At 28.1% G+C, this 18946-nt stretch overlaps 1 protein-coding gene across 3 annotated transcripts in view; it reads right to left on the minus strand.

The window, feature by feature from the left end:
* LOC100208392 (uncharacterized) overlaps positions 1-18946 on the minus strand; it is a 91302-nt gene that overhangs the window by 68947 nt on the left and 3409 nt on the right. For 2 of the 3 annotated variants that reach the window (XM_065812606.1, XM_065812604.1), the window contains exons 4-13: positions 14322-14642; positions 14095-14215; positions 11198-11421; positions 10252-10527; positions 9847-10173; positions 9256-9358; positions 6706-6947; positions 3530-3841; positions 3011-3247; positions 1-2803 (exon numbers count right to left, since the gene is read on the minus strand). The exon at positions 1-2803 is cut by the window's left edge. In XM_065812606.1, the coding sequence (XP_065668678.1) occupies positions 1-2803; positions 3011-3247; positions 3530-3841; positions 6706-6947; positions 9256-9358; positions 9847-10173; positions 10252-10527; positions 11198-11421; positions 14095-14215; positions 14322-14642 (4966 nt within the window). The remainder of the gene's footprint in view (positions 2804-3010; positions 3248-3529; positions 3842-6705; positions 6948-9255; positions 9359-9846; positions 10174-10251; positions 10528-11197; positions 11422-14094; positions 14216-14321; positions 14643-18946) is intronic. The other variant, XM_065812605.1, reaches the window with a different exon arrangement.

The raw sequence follows: 18946 nt of genomic DNA on the forward strand, positions 1-18946 counted from the left end.
TGATTATTTTTCTAACTGTTGGCTTTATTACAGGCCGTCTTATTACTCTCCTCAAAATAAGTTGTTTTAAGTCAACAGAATTAACAGGTTTTGAACCCAAGAATGAATTACTATCATCAATCTGAACAACCTTCATTTTATTGTTAGAAATAATTGCAGGCTCAGAAATATCTGACTTTAATTCAAATTCTTCAGGTGCAATTTCAAACCCTTCTTTAATAATATTATCACATTCTAAATTGTTAATTTTCTCTTCAAATACAATATCTTCATTTGTATCAGAATTTCTTTTTTTATATGTAATGCTTTCATTTATATCAGAATTAATTTGTTTTGTATTTGGCACAATCATTCTGTGAACCTTTCTTCTTGTTTTTTGCACAATAGATTTTCTTATTACTCTTCTTAATTCCAACACATTATCTGATTGATGTTCTATCTCTATATCTTTTTTTGGGGGAGGTATATCCTTTATTTTATCTAACAACTCATTTGACATCAAGTCCACCTTTTTGACATAGTATCGATGAACTTGACGACGAGGTATATTTACATTTAAAGAACCATCAATTGTATCATCAGATGTGTCACTAGTAAGTAAATTAGAACTTTCAGATTTATTCTTTACAAAGCTATGAGAACTAATATTTTCAAAAGTTTCATTATTTTCCCTATTATCATAATATTGTGAATGTGATAAATTTTCTGATTTTCCTGAATCATTTTTAAACAATGAATTTGTAATACTAGTTACAACAAAGTGTTCTGGTTTGGATAAATTTATATGCATAATTGTTTTCTCTTGTTTTGTACCTTCAGTATTCACTATTCCATGGAAATGAACTGTAACTTTTTTACTTTCATTTTGTTTATAAAATATTGGTCTTCTTAACTTTGTTATAAATTTTTTAGTTTGTTTTGGTTCTGTTTTGTTATCTAATGTAAAATGATAACTATGGAGATTATGCTGATCTAACAATTTTTCTTCATTAGTATAAATATTTTTGTTTGGCAAACTATATGTTTTATACCCACCATTTAGGTTTTCATTTGATTGAAAACCATCAGTCATAATTTCATTTTCTTTTGGAAGACTATGTGATTTTAAATTTGGAGATTTAAGCAAAGTAAAAGTACCAAAACTATCTGCATCAATTTTTTGATCACCTTCTGAGGCTGCTCTTTTTATAATTTGAGAACGTTTTGTCACATGAGTAACTTTTTTCACAATTCTCTTGATAATATTTCCATCTTTATCTCTAACAAGTTCTTCATTTGTAGTTGTATCAGTTTCATTTGGGCTGTGGATAATAACAGAACCTTCTTCCAGATTAATGTTGTCATTATTAATCTCATAATCATTTGGAACAAAAATTTCTTCAATACATTCTTTTCCATTCTCATCAATATATTTTTTTCTTACAATTCTTTGATGAGTGCGCGTAACTTTTTTAAAAACTTTTTGTCTCACACGCCTGCCATACTTATCTGTAATAACAATATCCTCTGATGAAACCTCTGGAAGTTGTAAATTAGAACTTTTTTCTGAGTAAGATTTAATTTGATCATCCTCATACAATAATGGGCTCGTAAAAGACTTAACTAGAATGATGGGACTGGAACTTCCTTTAAATGCTAATGAAGTTAATGTGTTACTTACTTGTGGTTTATAAAGACTTTCATCGTCGCCTCTTAACAATGAAGTATTTGTCGAAAAGGATCTAACATAGTTTTGTTTATCAGAAAAGTAAGAGTCTTTAAAAGCCATAGGTGATGTTGGAGCAGAGTTGAAATTATACTGGGGTAGTGCATGTAAAAAAATATTACTGTTTGGATCTTTTCCAAATGTTTTATCTCTAAATTCTTTATATAATTCTCCTTGATTTGATCGAGTTTCATTATAATCATTTTTAATTGAACTCTGTGAGGAGTTTAAAAATAAATTATTTTTTTTAACAGTAGCATTTTCCTTTTCTTGGTATAAAAAATTTTGGTCATGTTTATAAAATAATGGACTGGTAAAAGGTTTTACTGGAATTGTAGGACTGGATCTTCCTTTGAACTGTAATGTAGTTAATGTGTTTTTTTGTGCTTTATGGGTAGTTAAGTCATTGTTATTTTTTAAAAATGAGCTATTTGGGGAAAAAGATCTAATAAAGTTTTCTTTATCTGAAAAGGAGTCATTAAAATTTTTTGGTGAAGTGGGAAGTGAACTGAAATTATACCTATGTAGATCTTTTGCAATTTTTTTTTTACTTGGTTCTGTCTCTTTGATTAATTCCACTTGGTTTAATAGAATTTCATTATAGTCGTTTCTTATGGAACTCTGTGAGTTGGAAAGCAAGTTATTTCTTTTAACAGAAACATCAAAAAGATTTTTATCATTTTCATACAATAATGGGTTGTTAAAAGTCATAAATGGAATTGTAGGGCTGGATCTTCCTTCAAACTGTAATGAAGTTAAAGTTCTTGTTTGGGCTTTATGAGGACTTTTATTGTCATACTTTAACAATAAACTGTTTGGCGAAGAAGATCTTTGGGGAAAAAGATTTTGTCTATCCAAAAAGCAAGAATCTTCAAAAACTTTTGGCGAAGTAGGAGTAGTGGGAGCAGAACTAAAATTATACCTATGTGGAGCTTGTAAAAAGACTTTACTGGAAACAGAGTCTTCATGTTCATTAAAAGCATGAACAGCTCTATTTATATGATAACCATGATAATCTTTATTTAGTGATAAAAAAAGAGGTTTTCTATTTGATGTATTTTTTGTCTCTGCCTCTAAACTTTGAGCTTGTTTGGATACCTAAATAAATTTTAATAATAATAATTTAAATATATTTAAATGATTAACAGTTAAACAAAACAAAACAAAAAAAAGTAAATTAATTTGCAAGATTGTAAATTTAGAATTAAATGGAATAAGAAGTTAAAAATAGAGATAAAAAAACAACAAAATTGTGCTAAAATAAAAACTATAAAATAAAACAAATAAAAAATAACAAGTTGTTACTTTTACATTATCTATTGCATCAAGCTTGATTTGCCAGGGATGTTGTAGATTTACTCTATTTTGAAACAGTGGAGAAACCTGATATAACTGACATAAGCGAAGCCAGTATTCCTCAATTTGAGTCAAATCTTTGTATATCATAACCTTCTCAGTTTTGGAAGTCTCCATTAGTTTTGTTGATATTTGATGTATAACAAAAAATAGATATTCATATTGTTTTATTTCAACAATTAACTCCTATGATAAAAAAAAGAACCAGTTGTTATTTTTACACTAACTACATTTTTACTTATATTATAAAGATGACTTTATGTTACAGTAAACTAAATTTTCTCTGTACTTTTGCTTATACATTGTATTAATATGCATACAATTGTTGTATTAATATACATACAATTGTTGTGTTAATATACATACAATTGTTGTGTTAATATACAATTGTTTTCATAATTTGTAAAGTGCTTAAATTATTAGTAGCATCATTATATGTTATATATTATATATAAAGATGATAATTACATTGATATATATGTCTAGTTTTTCAGGATTATTTTTTTCCTCCATTTTATTGATTTCTTTTTCTTTTTTTTTCATCCAAAGTATAACATTTTGAACTTCTTCCTTGAGATATGTTTCTAATTTATGCTCAAGATTGTTATGTCTAACATCTGATTCTGAACAAAGTTTGTTCCATCGTTCAGTAAGCTCATTACATTGCATCTTTACAAATGCTACTCCAGGGAGTGATTCTTTACCTTGAGTAAGTTCAGATCCATAAAACAAGGTTTGCTTAATTATGGAAAAACCGTTTCGCAAATCTTTTTGATAAATCTATGGAAGAAACATAAAATATAAATAAATATTAAATATAAATATAAACAACATAAAATCTTATTGTACTTTTTAAAAATATATAAATTTGTTAAACAGTAAAACTAGCTTGACCCTTTATATATATATATATATATATATATATATATATATATATATATATATATATATATATATATATATATATATATATATATACATATATATATATATATATATATATATATATACATATATATATATATATATATATATATATATATATATATATATATATATATATATATATATATATATATATATATATATATATATATATATATATATATATATATATATATATATTAGGGTGGTGGTAAAAACAACTTATTTTAAAAATGTCAGCTGACAACCCCTAAATGTGTTTTATATAATAAAATAATACTGGATTTAAAAAATTTTTTAATTAAAAATATTTTTAGGGGTGCCACAAGGCCCTTATACATCAAACAGGTTCGTAATATTATAAAAAAAAAAGTTTTTCAAAAGTATATCATGTTGGGGCTCAAATGAAGCAAAATTATGTAAAAATTTCAAAAATAATCATTGTTTTATAAAAAGCAGAGATAAAAAAATTATAATTAAAAAAATCTTGTTAAATTCCCTTTTTTTGTTATAAATTAAAAAATGTCATTTTCTATTTACTAAAATCTAAAATAATAATATATTTATAAAATGATTCATATTTTTGAAATTTTTATATATTTTTGCATCATTTGAGACCCAACATGACATACTTTTGAAAAACTTTTTTTTTTATAATATTAGGAACCTGTTTGATGTATATGGGGCCTTGTGGCACCCGTAAAAATATTTTTTATTCAAAAATTTTTTAAATCCAGTATTATTTTATTATATAAAACACATTTAGGGGTTGTCAGCTGACATTTTTAAAATAAGTTGTTTTTAGCACCACCCTAATATATATATATATATATATATATATATATATATATATATATATATATATATATATATATATATATATATATATATATATATATATATATATATATACATATATATATATATATATACACTACCAACAAAAAGTTTGAGGCAGGCTAGGATTTTTTAGAAATCAGTGAATAAACAAACTTTTTGAAGTCTAATTTATAATTTAATTAATGTTTACAAAAACTCATTATTATTATACATTTTTGATCAATAATTTCTAATTTTGACTAGCGTTTTAATTGAATTTTTGATTCATCAAAATAACCACCTTTATTCTGTATTACAGCTGTACAGATCCTCGGAATACGATCTAAATTGATTAATTTAGACAGTTTTTCAGGTTGTATTGCGTCCAATTTTACTTGCAATATGTGCCAAAGGTCTTTCACAGAAGATGACTGTTCTTCTCGCACATTCCCATCAAGTTCTTCCCACAACAACTCGATCGGATTAAGATCTGGTGATTGTGGTGGCCATTCCATTATTTTTAATATTTTCTGGCTTTGAAGCTCTGCTAAATAAGTTTTGCAGATTTGGCTGGTATGTTTCAAGTCATTATCGTGCATAAAAACATACTGATCGGAAAATAAACTCTCACCAGAAGACAGCATTTGATGTTCTAAAATGTCTTTGTACACCTCTTTTGTTATATTTCCTTCAATTTTGTGTAGGTTTCCAATATTCCCCCCACTAAAACATCCCCAAACGACCACATCTCCATCCCCATGTTTCAAGTGGGTATTAAAATTCTTCCAAATACCTTTCCCTTTCAAATCTTCACACAAAAATGCGACGTTTTGAACCAAAAACTTCAAACTTTGATTTATCTGTCCAAAGGAGATTTTTCCATTCTTCAATAGACCAATGTTGATGATTTTTAGCCCAATTTAGCCTTTTTGTTTTATTAATTGGTCTTAATAATGGTTTACGAGCAGCTACACGCCCATGCAAGCCAAATTTCTTCAATCGATTCTTCACAATGGAAGTGCTATTTTTAAGATCATTAAATTGATTGTACACAGACCTGATTTTTTCGGTGGTGTACTTTCTATTTGATAAACAAATCTTTTTTATTTCTCTATCTTGTAATTTATAAGTTTTTTTAGGCCTTCCAGTACATTTTCTAGTTGCATTCTTAGCAGTTTCTTTGTGTTGTTGTAATGTCACCACATCTTGAAATTTTCATTTTTTTTGAAATTTCAACTTGTGAATAACCTTTTTCATGATAAACTTGAATTCTTTCTCTTTCAGCAATGTTTAATTCTTTTCGTTTTAACCATTTTTCACTTTTTTTACAATTTTTAGACAATTTTTGTCAAATTATAAATATCAAAATTATGTGCTCGTTATTTTTCTTTTTGCTACAAAAAAGTATACCACACACAAAGTTTATTGTCACTAGTAAAGGTATTAATAACACTATTTTTTAACAGTGGGCTATTTACTGAATAACTGATTATTTTGACAAATCAAAACTGGTACAAGTACAACTAGAAAACACAAGTTAAAATTGGAAATTATTGATCAAAAATGTGTAATAATATTTAGTTTTTGTAAACATATTAATTAAAGTATAAATTAGACTTGAAAATGTTTGTTTATTCGCTTATTTCTAAAAATTCCTAGCCTGCCTCAAACTTTTTGTTGGTAGTGTATATATATATATATATATATATATATATATATATATATATATATATATATATATATATATATATATATATATATATATATATATATATATATATATTAGCAGATTTAGCTAAGCATAAAATGTCACTGATGTTGTCCTTTTGAAGTGCCCATCTACATACTGAACCTAAGCCCACAGTATAAGAAAATGTCTCATAAAAATTTTTATTACTTACTAGATGTTCCAAATATTGATTCCAAACAATTTCTAGCTTTCCACTTATAATATGCCATTGCTTTTCCTTATCGTCCTGAATCCCCAACCAAACAATTACTTTATTATAAGATTCTTGATAAATTTCAGCCTGGCTAAGGGTTGAATTAAGTATTAAAGATCTATTTGTTAGAATATCAATTATTTGATCAAATCGCTTTCTACAAGTCTCCATTTCTATTTCAATAGGTGTTTGCTTATGATCTAAAAAGAAAAACTCTTAATTAAAAAATATATAAACCAGTAATTATAAGGTCAGGTCATTAGGGTCATCATGATTACCCTGCTACTGGTAACATTTAGTCTAATACAACCTACCCATGACTTGCAGGATTTGCTTTTTTAGGCAAAGACTAAGAAAAGTTAATTCTGACTTAAAATACTCTGCCTAGGAATACTTGGTTGAGTTAATGCTAGAGATGGTTAATAAAAATAATTATGCTGGGCAGATGTTCAGTCTTGCAAAAAAAGACTTAAGGGGTAAGCAGAAAACTTCTGTTTACCACCTTTGCATGCTTTCTTTGTTTAATATGTTCTATAAGTGTAAAAATGTATCACATTCCTGCCTATTACCACAATCTTCTTGGCACTACTCATGAGGTTATGCTAAAGTCTTTTTGATAGTGGGTATGCAACTCTTTCTGTTACCTTCTAATCAGAGTACAGCTCTAAAACTCAGTTACAACTTTAAGTTTATAATCAGGAATGAGGCAACTGCTCATTATGTAGGGTTCTCTATTAATTTAAATCATGAATAAAGTATTTGTTCTTCATCATTCTATTTCTTCTTAAGACTCTTTTCACTCTTTTCAACGTTATTTCTGATCAAATTGACCAATGTTTGTCTCTCAGCCAAAATTGTCATTTTTGTAGACTCATCAAACTGAATAACTTAGCACTAGTAAAGTTCATAACTTTTGTCTCTCTCAATCTCATGCTCAGTTACTTAAATATATGGCTTTTTTTCCAGACAAGTCTAATCACTTATCTTCAAGCCTTGATTTGTTTCTTGTCTCATATTCTGCCTTATACTCAAATTCTGCTTGTTCTCCTATTTCTATCTTTATCTCTTACAAGATCTTTTTATTTGTAGTTGTATCGATACAACTACAAAAAACTCTTACTTCTTCTACATCAGCTTCACCCTATTAATGCACTTCTTATTACTGCCTTAAGGTTGACTGGGATACTTTTCCTGATTTTCTTTGTAATGGTCCTTGGATTGATGTCTTTTGTTTCTCACCAAAAATTGCACCTCATTTATAATCTCCTGGATTCTGTGCTTGACGCTTTCTTGTCCAGCTGCTATTTCTAATTCTAATTATTTCTGTTTCCACAAGTACAACTCTCTAGAGAAAGCAAACATCTTTTTACTATTGCAAGAAATTGATTCTAAAGAGTAAAGAGTTTCATTGTTTGCCCATTTCTCACAGATTACTAAATCTCATATTTTGTATAAGAAATTAGGCTCCAGAGACTTTTGAAAAATTGTTAACAAAGATACCTCCCAAAGATAAGGCAGAAACACTTGCAAAGAGTATTTCTTTTTAATTCATCTTATGAGTCTATAAAACCAAGCCTGGCATGCTGATCTTCTTCATAAGTTTGTTTCATATAGTGTATTTAGAAAAGTTTTTAATGATTGAATTATTCCTTTCTGATTGCAAAATTAGTTGTTTTTTATGGACATAACACTCTTTTTTATTTCCAGTAACATTTGAGGTACCACAAGGTTTGATCTTTGGTGGGGTGTTATACCTTATCTATACTAGTTACCTTCCTGATAATCTTACCTCTAAAATGGATGATGACAACACAACTATTTACTCTAATCTTGAGAAAAAAAGTTTTCATTCTTAGTTCAGCTTGGGGTAGGAGCTGTTGAATTTGTTGAAACCCAATCAAAACTCAGTTTTTTTCTGCTAATAATTATTTCAATATTGTTGATATTTCAATTTTTATGAATGGCAACACTATCACTGAATGAATGGAAACACTATCACTAAATAAATGGCAACACTATCACTGAATCTTCTCATTCGGGGTTCGCAGAATATCATTTACTTCTGACATCTCATGGAAACACATACCATTGCAAAATTAGCATCTGCTAAGGTTGGCTCTCTTTATCGCGCTTGCCATTTTCTTCTGATTCCATAAATAATATTCTAACCAATGAACAACAACGCTTACCTTATATTGATTGAACTTATATTGTCATTATGTGTTAAAAAGCTCTTGCTTATAAGATTTTTTTTTTTTTTTTTTGGATTACAAAATTGTCAATTTAGTAATTTTAGTTTCTTTTTACTTTATGAATCTGTTGAAGTGTATTATAATTTTTGTGTCTGCTAACTTTTGGAACAATTAAATTCATAAAGTTTAATAAATATTAATTATCAAAAAAATTAAAAACATTATTTTAGATTGATTAATTATTTAATACTCTTTATGAACCATTAAAAATAGGGAAAAAAATTACTTTCATTTTAAAAATATACAAAATTTCTACCTTTATCTTCATGCTGTTGTTTAACTTCTTTTACAAGCGAATCCCCAATATTAATAAGAATTTCCAAAGTTCCTTTGTGATTGTAAGCATCATTTGTTAACGCCTTTATAAATAAAAAAAAGTATTATTAACATTTTTCTTTATACATAACTTCTAGTTAAACTTATAAATAATATTTATATTACCATTTATAAAAATCAAATGACTACACTTTTCAACCATTTCTAAATTTATATATTTTCAATACTACCTATACTTTCTATAACTTAAGATTTTTAAACTAACATTTCAACAAAAATATAAATGCTAACACAGGTACTAAAACTTTCTAATATATTACATCAACTAAATAAGTTTGATAATTTTTAGTTATAATTTACAAAATACAATCAAAACAAACATGCAATATTAAAATAATAACATTTGAAACTAATACACACCACATGTATATTGCAATATTGTTATCATGTTACAATAGTATATTATTTACCTTATTATATAAAAGTTCATTTTATTTGACAACAGAAAATAAAAATAAAACAGATGTTAAGCATTTGAAAAATCAAAGATTAAAAATATTGAACAAAATACTTTTAATTCAGAAAGTTGTATTTGAATATCTTGAGATTTAATAGCAACTGGTAATAATGTTGACAATATAGTCTCCATTTTGTCAAGCCAATGAACAAATGGTGTTACTGTGGCATAGAACTTCTCTGAAAACTTTACAACTTCATCATATCTTTTTTGATGTGTTATATATAAAACAAAAATATCTTGCCACTTTGAATTTACATTATTAAGAACAGAAATAAAAAAAGATGTTTGCAGATCTTCTTTAAGAGATATCAATTCACGAGCACATCGGTTAATAAATTGATAAGCTTGTCTATGCATCTCTAAATCTTCATTGATTTTCTAAAACAATTTAGTTTAAAAGATTATTTTTTATACAGTAAAAAAAAGTTATAGTAACAAAAAATACGGCAAACTTACTATAAGCTTTTCCTCACATGCTATGATATCAAATGTAATCAAATTATTAGACAACAGTTTTGAGTGTAAACCCTCCATCCAATTTTGAAAATTTTCGACATATTCAGAAAATGATGCTACGCAAGCTATCTTTTTTTCATTAGCTTTATTTTGCAACTTAAAAAGCATTTCTTCAGTCTGAACAAATCTTTCATAAAATGCATCTTGATCTGTACAAATTCGACTTTTCAACGCATTTAATCCAGCACTTTGTACAGTTATTGCCAATATGATAATCTTTAAGATAAAAGCACTTATAGTAACATAGTTATAAAATATATATATTTTATATATTACCACAAAACAACAATATATTGAAATTCTGTAATTGTTTTTGTATGACCTTGTATCCTTATTTGACCTTGTGATCACAAGGCAGGGGCACACAGAGACTTCATAATGCCCATATTATAAAAAAATTTACTGGATGCCCCCCCCCCAACCACAACCAAAATAAAAATAAGAAAAATAAAGCTATTATTTTTAGTATTCACAATATATTTTAAAAATTCTGTATTTAAGACAGCTCACAAATCAGACAATGAAACACATTATTAAACTTAATTATATAATTGTTTTTTAAAAATTATACTCAAAATAAAAAAAGATTTTAATTTTTTTTTGTTTTGTTTTTTTTGTTTTTTTTGTTATTCACCTCCTCAAGGCCAAGAAGGCCACTACAGATGAGGAGGCTACTTAATAGTGGTTATAATCCTCTCTCAACTCTATAACTCAGAAACACGAACCTCGACGAACAAGGCCGCTGCGCGGAGAAACAAGTTGATCTATTTTATTTGGCTTGTAAAATTTTATTTATAAAACTTAACAAATAATTGTTTTACAAACATTAAAAAAGAGTTAATAAATCTTTTGCATTACAAACCATAAAAAATGAAAATTTTCTCACTTTGATTTCATAAATTAGCTGTATTAAATAATGAATTTCATTAGTAAACATAATATCGAGAGATTCATCTGTCTCTTCAGCCCATCTCCAAATACTATCAACACTTGTCATGACTTCAGTAACTTTCATGTAAGATGATTGTAATTCAATTAAATACATTTTACACTTTCTGCACAGTTCTTCATACCTGTTTACTACTGATTCAGTTGCATATTGCCATGTCCCTATCATAACATCAAAAAAAGATTTTAGCATTAAAACAAAACATATACCTTGTGTGTATATATATATATATGTGTGTTAGGGTGTCCCAAAAAACAACATTTTTGAAAAATATATGCAGAGACCCCCTTAACGTGTTCTATCTAATACAAAAACACTAGGTTTAAAATTTTTTTAAATAAAAAATATTTTAAGGGGTTCCTCAAGACAATATTTAATGGATCCCTAATACTTTCAAATAAAAAATTTTTCAAAAATATGTCAACCTGGTACTCAAATGAAGCAAAATTATATAAAAATTTCAAAAATAATATAGATTTTAAATATAGAATTGTTATTTTTGTTTTTTTTTTACATAAAAAATTACGTTTTTTAACAAAAAACAAAAAAAATGCATTTTTATGTATTTTTATGACAATTTTGATAAATAAGTTAAAATTTTTCTAAATTAAATATTATTTTTGAAATTTTTATATAATTTTGCTTCATTAGAGTACCAGGTTGACATACTTTTAAAAAACTTTTTTTTTGAAAATATTAGGGACTCATTAAATATTTGAGGGTCTTGAGGGACCCCTTAAAATATTTTTTATTCAAAAAAACTTTAAATCTAGTGTTTTTGTATTAGATAGAACACATTAAGGGGGTATTATGCAAATATTTTTCATGTGTATGTGTTTTTGATTTAACATTGCTCCTAATTATCATAATATATTTGTTAAAAATCTATACTTGTATAAAATATAGTTATTAACTCAGATATATATAAAAAGCATGACTTTAGGACTTTCAATTAAAGAGAGAATTCAAATCATTTTTCTATGTGCAAAATTTGAAATATTTCAAGAGGTTAGAAGGCAATGGAAAAATTATTTTACCACTCCGTCACCACATGAGAAGATAATTAAAAATTTAACTGACAGGTTTAGGAAGACAGACAGTGTTCAAGATCCAGAAAGATCCGGCAAATTTCGTTCTATTGTTAGAGAGAAAGCTTTCTAAAATGTTAGAAAAATTGTCAAAGAAACTGACAATTTGTCAATTCAAAAGAGCATTTTCGAAATTGAGATGAGCATGACCAGCTATTATTGTGCTATTAAGAAAGTAGGCTTTCAACCATTCAGACTAAGTGAAGATGATTTTGACAAAAGAATGGAGTTTTGTGATATGTTAAAAATTGAAGAAATTCACTAAAAAAAACTATTTGGTCAGACCAAAGCCAATTCATGCTGAATGGTATTATAAAACATTATAATTTTTTGCTATTGGGCCTACTCTAATCAGTACAAACAAATATCTGTACCCAACTCAAAGAATGGAGTAATAGTGTGGTGTGAAATAACTTTGAATGTTCTAATTGGCCCACATTTCTTCTGCATTTCTGTCACATTTCTGATTTATATTTATAAACAATATGAAAAAGTTTTTATAGCCTATAATTAGGATTGACCATCAGACAATTATTTGTGTCAAGTAAAACTTGGCTTGATCATTCTCCCAACCTTTCTTTTTCAGGCTTCTTACTTTGGAGCTACTTAAACTAGCTCCAAAGTAAGAATATTGTATATAAGGACAAATCCTTATTGTATATCCAAAGTAAGAATATTGTATATAAGGACAAATCCTTTACAATTGGTGAATTTTGTAATCAGATTGAAATGTGTGTAGAGATAGACATGTGTATAAGAGTCTGCGAAAACATAATGGTTTGTTTAAAAAAATCTGCGAAGAGCTTAATGGTAAATAATTTGAATTGCCATATACTACTTATTTTGATAAATATACCATAAAAAATATTCTTTTATAATTTTTTTTTTAACACTTTAAATCAAAAGCACTTATAAAAAAACTTAAAAAAAAAAATTTTTATTTGATAGATTGCATTTCCAACCAAAACCATCAGACGATGTAGCAGCACTCCTTGAATGTTCTACCTATTTGCCAATCAATGAAATAGCACTCCTCACATGTTCTACCTATTTTTCAGTTGATGCATGTAAACAGCAAAAAAATATAAAATAAAAACATTCAGAATGCCTTTATTTTCATAAAAAATTATTGTTCTAGTCTATTTTTTGCATTTTTTAAAAAATGATAAAATTTAATTAGTTTCCTCAATTAAATTTAATGAATTTTACATAAAGCGTACTTGATTATGTCATTTTTAGAGACAAAGAGTTGTTAAGATCTTTTTTTACCACAAACGGTAAATTTAAAGGCCTAACCATAAGAATATATATATATATATATATATATATATATATATATATATATATATATATATATATATATATATATATATATGTATTCAGCATGTGGTTCACAGAGCTGAAAATATGAGTACATGTATATTTCCATAATATCGGTATATTTAATTGGGTTTTGATACTATATGAGTGAAATTTCGAAACGTGCTAAGTCGCAAAAATAAAAATTTTGAGTTTATTTCATTTTCAAATTTTATATACTGAAATCTATCACCTATTTAAATATTATATCTAATAATAGACTTTTGGTCCTAATAATACATAGAGAAAATCAATCTCTGTTGTTGTGCCTCTATAAAAAGTCCAGTTTTTTATTGATTTCTCAAAACCAATTAACACCTTTAACTTAACACCTTTTGAAATTTCACTCATAAAATCAAATCTGTTAAAAATAAATATAAAAATTACTTTGTGATTCATCATTCTCCACTCTATTTAAATTATACTTTTCAGTTCCAGACAAAACATCAGATGATATTTGTATGCTTACTAATTCATCATGATGAAAATGCACATCACTCTGAAATTTCTGAAAACAAGTTTAAAAATTTTATTTGTTATATTAAAGGTTTGGCATTGAATTTATTTAAAACCATTTATAGACTGACAAAAAAAAAAAAAAAAAAAATAAAAACCTCTAATAATTTAATTTTTAAGTAAATATTTTGCTCATCAGAAAAAACAGATTTATGAACTTCTTGAGAGAGAAAATGTTCAGCTTCAAGAAGCCATGGCATAAAAGACTGAAGTTTTAAAGTAAAATCTTCATGCTTGTTAATTGCATCAACTATTAAATTTTCTTTGAAAGATAGTCCTCTTAGCAATCGCCAATATCTATCATTTATTTCATGAAGCTTTTGTTCAAGAACCCAAATTTGACTATTAGCTGCAGAATACTTTGATAAAGTTTCTGGAATACTAGCAGCAAGATAATTTTCTAGTTCTTTTTGAAAAGCCTAAATTTGAAAAAAAATTTTAAACATAAAAAAAATTAAACTTAAAATTGTAAATGAACATGTTCATATATGAGTGCATGCAATACATTTAGTAAAAAGTGTTTAATTTTTAAAGTAAGCTTTGCCTCACCCCTCATTATACCTATTTTAATAACATGTCATTAACAGTGATATATTCAAAACATTAAAACATAAAGTTTAAAATCAAGACAAGAAACAAAACTTAATGCTCAAGATAACACAACACAAAACTGGGGAAGGAGGGTGAAAATTATATTCAGACACATTTAAATTTTTTTTTTCAAAATCTTAGGATTTTTGAAAACCTTAAAGGCGCATTTGAATAAGATGACTTATACCAATAAAGTAATTTCAATATAATAATTTTTTTTTTAAACATCTTCCCTCATCTTCCCAGCAACCTCTAATTAGAGTTGAAAGTTACTGGAAGAGAAAAGATGAAGATTGTAGAGCAAGATAACAATTGACAGACAACTTAAAGGATTGCAAATTACATGAATCAGGAAAGCAAGATGAAGGAAGCAAATTTCAAAGAACCTATGTTCGAGGAAAAACTAGACGAATAAGAGTTTTTGGAGCACTTAGGAACAGTTGCAGAAAAAGGATGAGACTTAATTGAATGATGAGTATCACGAGAATGAACTTTAGTAGATGGCACAAGAGATGCTAGTTCTTTAGAGCAGTGCCCATTAAAGTATTTGTAAAAAAGAGATAGAGAAGCAACATTACGACGATCTGATAATAGTTGGAGGTTGGCTGCAAGAGCAGGTTCAACTATTACAATGCGTTTTTGCACCTTATCTAAAAGAGAAAGGGCATCATTAGAAGATCCGCCCAGATATGGCAACAGTATTCCATACAAGGCCGGATTTGAGATTTATAGAGATAAATAATAGAACCCGAACTAAGAAAGTGTTGAGCTCGATAAAGATATGCAACCCTAGCAGATGCTAATTTTGCAACAGATTTGATTTATGGGTTCCAAGAAAGATAGGAAGTAAGAGTTAGTCCTAGAAGATGAAGATGACTCATCGAGTACATTACCGTTTATAAATATAGGAAGATCTAAATTATTGGATCTAAAATTTAGGAAGATCTAAAACTTTTTTCAGCCAATTGATAACGATTGGGTGAAAAAATTGAGTTTTATCTGAATTAAAGTTCACCACCCACTGTGAGCCCCATGCTGTAGCACAAGCGAGACCCTTTTCAAGCTCAAATGCCCCCTCCAAGCAATCAGAGAGTGTTGGCTTCTTATCAAGACAAGAATAAACAGTAGTATCATAAGCGAACAATGCCACCTTAGATGTGAGAATATCTGGATGATCGTTAATAAAAATTAAAGAGTATAGGGCCAAGGATAGAACCTTGAGAAACCCCTGAAGTTACAGAATAAAAAGAAGAGTGCTGTCCATTGAGGACAGCTTTTATACTAAGATTGGAAAGGAAGGATTCGATAATCTTAAAGATGTTACCAGATTCACCATAAAAAGAAAGCTTATGGAGAAGACCAGCATACCAAACTTTATCAAAAGCTTTTGAAATGTCAAGAGCAATAATCTTAACCTCTTCACCTCTCTCTAATGCACGATAAAACCTATCGGTTATTACTGACAGCAAATCAGCTGTAGAACAAGAAGATCGAAATCCAGATTGATGATCAGAAAGTAAGTTATTAGATTCAAGATGAGAGATTAGGTGTTTGTTAATTAAAGATTCAAAAACCTTGCGTATGATAGGAAGAAGACTAATGGGATCGTAGTTAGACGAGTCAGATTGCTCTCCAGAATTTTTGAAAATAGGGATAACAGATGCCATTTTCCAGCATGCCGGAAAACAAGACTCTGATAAGCACTTGTTAAATAGTTTTGAAAGTATAGACGACAGCTCCAGAGAACACTTCTGCAAGACTAAAACAGGTATATTTCTGGGCCACAAGCTGTAGAAGAGTCTAAGCAGGAAATCACTTTTGATACAGAAGCTGGATCGATACAAATGTCAAGCAATGGATCAACTTGTTTGACAGCATTATCAGGTAGAACGCAACTAGTGGAATCAAGAGATGATATTGATCAAAAGTTCTTAGCAAACAATTCAGCTTTGTCTTTAGGTGAGGTGACAAAGTCTAAATCATACAAGAGAGGTGAAATTACAGATTTACCCTTATTATTGATATAATTAAAGATTAAGCCTAACTTTTGTGATGAAATACGAGATTTCATGACCTGAGAATAGAGGCCTTTGGCATTAGACAAAACCTTTTTACAATGGTTTCTAGCATTATTAAACAGATTTCTGTTTTCTGGAGAATTGTTTTGCTGATAGATATGGAGGTAACGGTTTTGATTGGAAATTGCAGCAGCACAATGTGAGGAAAACCATGGAGAAGAGTGACGCTTGACCTGGAACCGTCAAGAGGGAATAAAAGATTCCATGCCAGCCTGAATCCACGAAGTTATGTAAGAAGCATATTTGTCAGCAGGAAGACGAAAGATTTTTATCCAAGGGCCATCACAAAGAAAATCATGGAAAGAGTCCCAGTCAGCTTTAAGGTAGTTGTAAGAGTTATGATTATAGGGGGATTCTGATAATGAAGAAGAATGCGATAATAGTTTTAGAGAGATCAAACCGTGATCAGAAGCACCTAAGGGTGAATTTAGAGAAACTAAGCACTGACTAGGATCAGAAACAAGACATAAGTTGAGTAGAGAAGGTAAATAATTCGAATTGTCTGGAAAGCGAGTTGATAAGTTGACTATTTGAGTTAGAGATTGAGAAAGGCAAAAGTTGTGGCCTTCAATGCCTGCAGAGTCACTGGCACTAGAGCCAAGCCATTTAGTGTGGTGAGCATTAAAGTCACCAACAACAACGATATTAGCTGATGGATAAAGAGAGAGGGCTTGGTCAATTTGATCAGAAATAATATCAAATAGAGTGCAGTCTTGAGATGAAGGAGAGCAATATATAACAAAGAGAAAGGCGATAGAGTAAAGTGGTGCTAAACAAAAGCACATAAAAGAATAGTCTGTGGATTGATGATAGGTTTAGAGAACTTGGTAATGACGATGGCTTTTTGTGTTTTATAGTTTTTGGTACTTTATTCATTTTTAAATTTGTTAACGAACTTGACTCAAAGCGTAGATAGTACTCAGTACACTGTTTAATAGCCAAAGCAATTGCCTCATTACTATTAATAAACCCTATGCCATAAAAAAGGGCTCCAAATATTGCCTTGACAATGCACACCAAAAGTACAAACAGGGTCAACATCCATGCGCAACATGGCACTGTTAATACTTTGATAATTTTCAGCTATTGATGGAATCAGCCTCTCTGAGAGCTACCACAGAGTTCAGGAAACCTGACGACCAGCCGTCCTCAGAACCATAAAACTGAGTTTTAGAGCTGTACCCTCATTAGGAGATAATAAAATGAGTTGCCTAGTCATAAAAACAGCATGGCACAAGCAAAACTCATGCACTGAGTCAAGAAGAACCAGCATTCAACATTCTAAACTGGAAATAATTAAAAATACAAATATAAATATCTTAAAAATACATCTGTGCCAGCCTAATAGATGAATGTAATATAATATAATAAATAATAATGTAATAAAAGAATTAATGTAATATAACAAAATGTCTCTTAAGACACCTAATAATGTAATAGAGGTGTAAAAAACACACAAAGTAGTAGTTAAATTTTAAATAAAAAATAAAAACAAACATTTATTATTATTATTATTATTATTATTATTATTGTATGTATACATATTTAAACTTGAAAAGTACTCAGTCAAGGCAATAACTCACACATACTCACCTTAGCAACCATAAACTCACACATACTCACCATAGCAATTATATATGTTATTCTTTTTCATTTTTTGATAAAATTAATTTTTGCCTTTTTTTTTATTTACATAATTTTGATTTCAATTCAACTTACAAAAAGTAATTTTTATTTTCTTGAAAATAAAAATAAAAACTTGTATTATTGAAGTTCTTAAAAAACTTTGAAAAATTTTGAGTTGAAAAGTGCATCTTGTCAACAATAAAAATTCAGTAAAAGAGCCAGAACATTCAATTAAATTTACGCAGCTTTAACTTACAGTACACAAACTCAAAATTAAAATGTACTTTGAGTAATCATCTTAATTGAACATTTTTCTAAAAAAAGCAAAGTCACATTTGACATGTTTTGAGAAGAAAAAAAATTAGGAGAATTTTTTTTTGAATCTCGATAATTTTGTAATTGCAGATAAAAATGATGAACAATTTTTT

The sequence above is a fragment of the Hydra vulgaris genome, chromosome 12 (assembly GCF_038396675.1).
Source record: "Hydra vulgaris chromosome 12, alternate assembly HydraT2T_AEP".
Taxonomy (NCBI): Eukaryota; Metazoa; Cnidaria; class Hydrozoa; order Anthoathecata; family Hydridae; genus Hydra; species Hydra vulgaris.